This window comes from Saprolegnia parasitica (assembly GCF_000151545.1).
Source record: "Saprolegnia parasitica CBS 223.65 unplaced genomic scaffold supercont2.915, whole genome shotgun sequence".
Taxonomy (NCBI): domain Eukaryota; phylum Oomycota; class Saprolegniomycetes; order Saprolegniales; family Saprolegniaceae; genus Saprolegnia; species Saprolegnia parasitica.
In genome coordinates this window covers 414-2,885 of record NW_012157309.1, presented here as the reverse complement: position 1 = coordinate 2,885, position 2,472 = coordinate 414, and the positions used below count along the sequence as shown (strand labels likewise).

General features: G+C 57.6%; 2 protein-coding genes across 2 annotated transcripts; one reads left to right on the top strand and one right to left on the bottom strand.

Annotated features, from left to right (window-relative positions):
- Window positions 1-25: 25 nt before the first annotated feature.
- Window positions 26-231, top strand: SPRG_18007 (hypothetical protein; the record flags this gene model as incomplete). Its single annotated transcript, XM_012357433.1, has 2 exons — window positions 26-78; window positions 129-231. The coding sequence occupies 2 exons, from the start codon at window positions 26-28 to the stop codon at window positions 229-231; spliced, it is 156 nt and encodes a 51-aa protein (XP_012212823.1).
- Window positions 232-827: 596 nt separating this feature from the next.
- Window positions 828-1,844, bottom strand: SPRG_18005 (hypothetical protein). The gene has a single exon (XM_012357432.1). It carries the CDS (start codon window positions 1,797-1,799, stop codon window positions 900-902), a length of 900 nt encoding a protein of 299 aa, XP_012212822.1. The 5' UTR covers window positions 1,800-1,844; the 3' UTR covers window positions 828-899.
- Window positions 1,845-2,472: the final 628 nt, after the last annotated feature.

Sequence of the window (2,472 nt, the reverse complement as noted above, 5' to 3'; positions counted from 1 at the left end):
CGAGCCCAAGCAGCGCTTCCAGGAGATGTTTGCGTTCCAACCAAAGTGGCTGCTCTCCCAAATGGAGCCGTACCTCGCGTATATCTATCGGCGCGTCATGCATCCGTTGTCTCATCGTCGCGCTGTAGGCCGCTGGTGACCAAGAACATGACGCAGGCGTCGCTGCTGCTCAAGTATACGCGCGCATCCCGCGTGCCCAACTCGACCGAGCGGCTCTACTCCAAGCGGTAATCATTCTTCTTGCGGACTCGAATAATAATACAGCTCTCCGGTGACTCGTTGCTTTGGGATCTATACCGCCGCCCGTCTTGGACTCGACCGACAGCACGTCAACCTGTCGGCAAGAGCATCCATTATGGTGTTGCAGTCAGCACGCCGATGGAGCTTCTTTGGCTTGCAAGGACGTCGACGTGCACGTCAAGGAGACGACCACGATTGACGCGCAGTCTCCCGTACTTTGAAAGCGATTAGGGTGCTTGTCTGTGCGAGACGTTGTGGAAGAGACTTGCTTGGAGTTTGGCCGCGTCAGCAAGAAGGTCAGGAGCCACCCGAGTCGCACCTCCCGCTCGCCCACATGGCCGAGTTGCAGCTACCAAGGCTCACGATCCTCGACGACCTCCAAGCGCCTGACCATCTTTGCGCGTGTGTCCGCAACAAAAGCATGTCAAAAACCGTCATGGAGGGTCGGAGGACAACATCAAGGCATAGCTCTTGCATGCGGCGCTCCACGCCGCGGTCGCGAACTCGTCGCGCGCGTTCGACATCTGCCGTGGCAGGCACTGACGCGCTGTTGGATGAACAAAGAATGAAGGTTCGAGTCAGATAATGTCTCTTTTGTCGAACTCAGCTCGTAGTAGTTTAAACGAACGGGTACTCCAGCCGTCCTATTGCTATCTAGGCTAGGCGAGTTGCAGCGAGTGCACGGTGCCGTCGCGGTTCACACCGTAGACAACGTTGTCGACGACGGCAAAGTCGGACCACTCCCCGACGTACTCTGTCCAATTCCACGGAACCACAGTGGCGATCGTGGCGCACGACAACTTGTACATCGTCGTGACGCACACGGCGTGGCCATCCGTGCGCACCGTCGTTCCCTTCCCGACATACTGGCCGTTCGTAATGGTCTTGTTGGCAGCCACCAAGGTGGCGTACTCGACATCACCAGCAAAGGCAACGAGCGCGTGCGTCTTGGCGACGACCAACTTGGTGAAGTACTCACGGAAGATGGTCCATCCTTCGAGCGGACCAAAGCTGTCGCCTTGTTTCGTCGCGCAGCGAAACGAGTCATCGCCCAAGCACAGCGTGTTGCCGTCCGTCGCGAATCTCAACGTGATCCGACCCGTCTCTAGCGTCGTCGTCGCCGATGTCGTGAGGTTGGTCACGGCAATGCCGGCTCGGTCGTCGACGGCCGAGTAGAGGACACCGTTCGCGCACGTAATGTAGCTCGCGAAACGAACGTCCGCTGTCGGCCACGCAGCGAGTGGTTGACCAGGCGTCCACACATGCACCGTGCCGTCCTTGCGGAAGCAGAGGCCTTGGCTGTCGCCCGACACTTTGGAAAAACCAGCGCCGAAGTCCAACGGAGCCCATTGCCCGGGCGTAGCCGTCGTCGGAACCGGCGTAGCAGGCGCGTTGGTTGTCATCGGGATCGGCGTCGTAGGCGCGTCGGTCGGGCCCGTCGTTGTCGCCGGGGTCGGTGTGATCGTCGGGGTGACGGTGCAGCCAACATGCTCGCCGGAGACGCTGGCAGCGGCGATGGTCGCACACACGGCGAGGCGCAGGAGACCAGCCGCCTTCATGAGGACAAGTTGACAACTGAAAAATGAACACCACCTTCGATCGGCGTCTTCAAATCCGATGGTGCCGTCTTGAAAGCGCGAGTTGCATACGTCGACACCATGTGATGGCAGCAACGACCCACATGTTGTTGCTAGTCTAGTCTTTTTCCTGGAGAACCATGCATTACTACGACATGTGGACTACCGTTCCGGTGCGCGATGGCGCCGAGATGTGAAGCTACATCTATCAATACATCATCTACATGGTAGTGGTATGTTTTCGAAGAGCACTGGATTCCATGGCGGCAAGCTCTTGGTAAAAGTTTTAACCAACACTCGTAATGTGTACAAGTAGTGTGCTGCGTACTAGTATGTGAACCGGTCGCAGGCTACATGTATTACAACGGAGCGCGGCAACAGTGTCTTGAAACCTTATTAGGATCTAGGACACATTGGTCCATGGTCCTTGCATCCGAGTGCGACTACGGTACAGCACACCAACTCTTGCGGTGGGACGTTGCGACGACGTCCTGGTCGCATGCTGCAGGAGATGCAGTAGGAGACCGGGACAGCATGCGTCATGCGGGACGATGTAATGACTTGTGTCAATAATGGATGTTGCATTTGGCGTTTGGATGGTGCACGACCAACATCAGACACCAGCCGTCGCGCTTCTTCACGCCCCGGCGCGCTC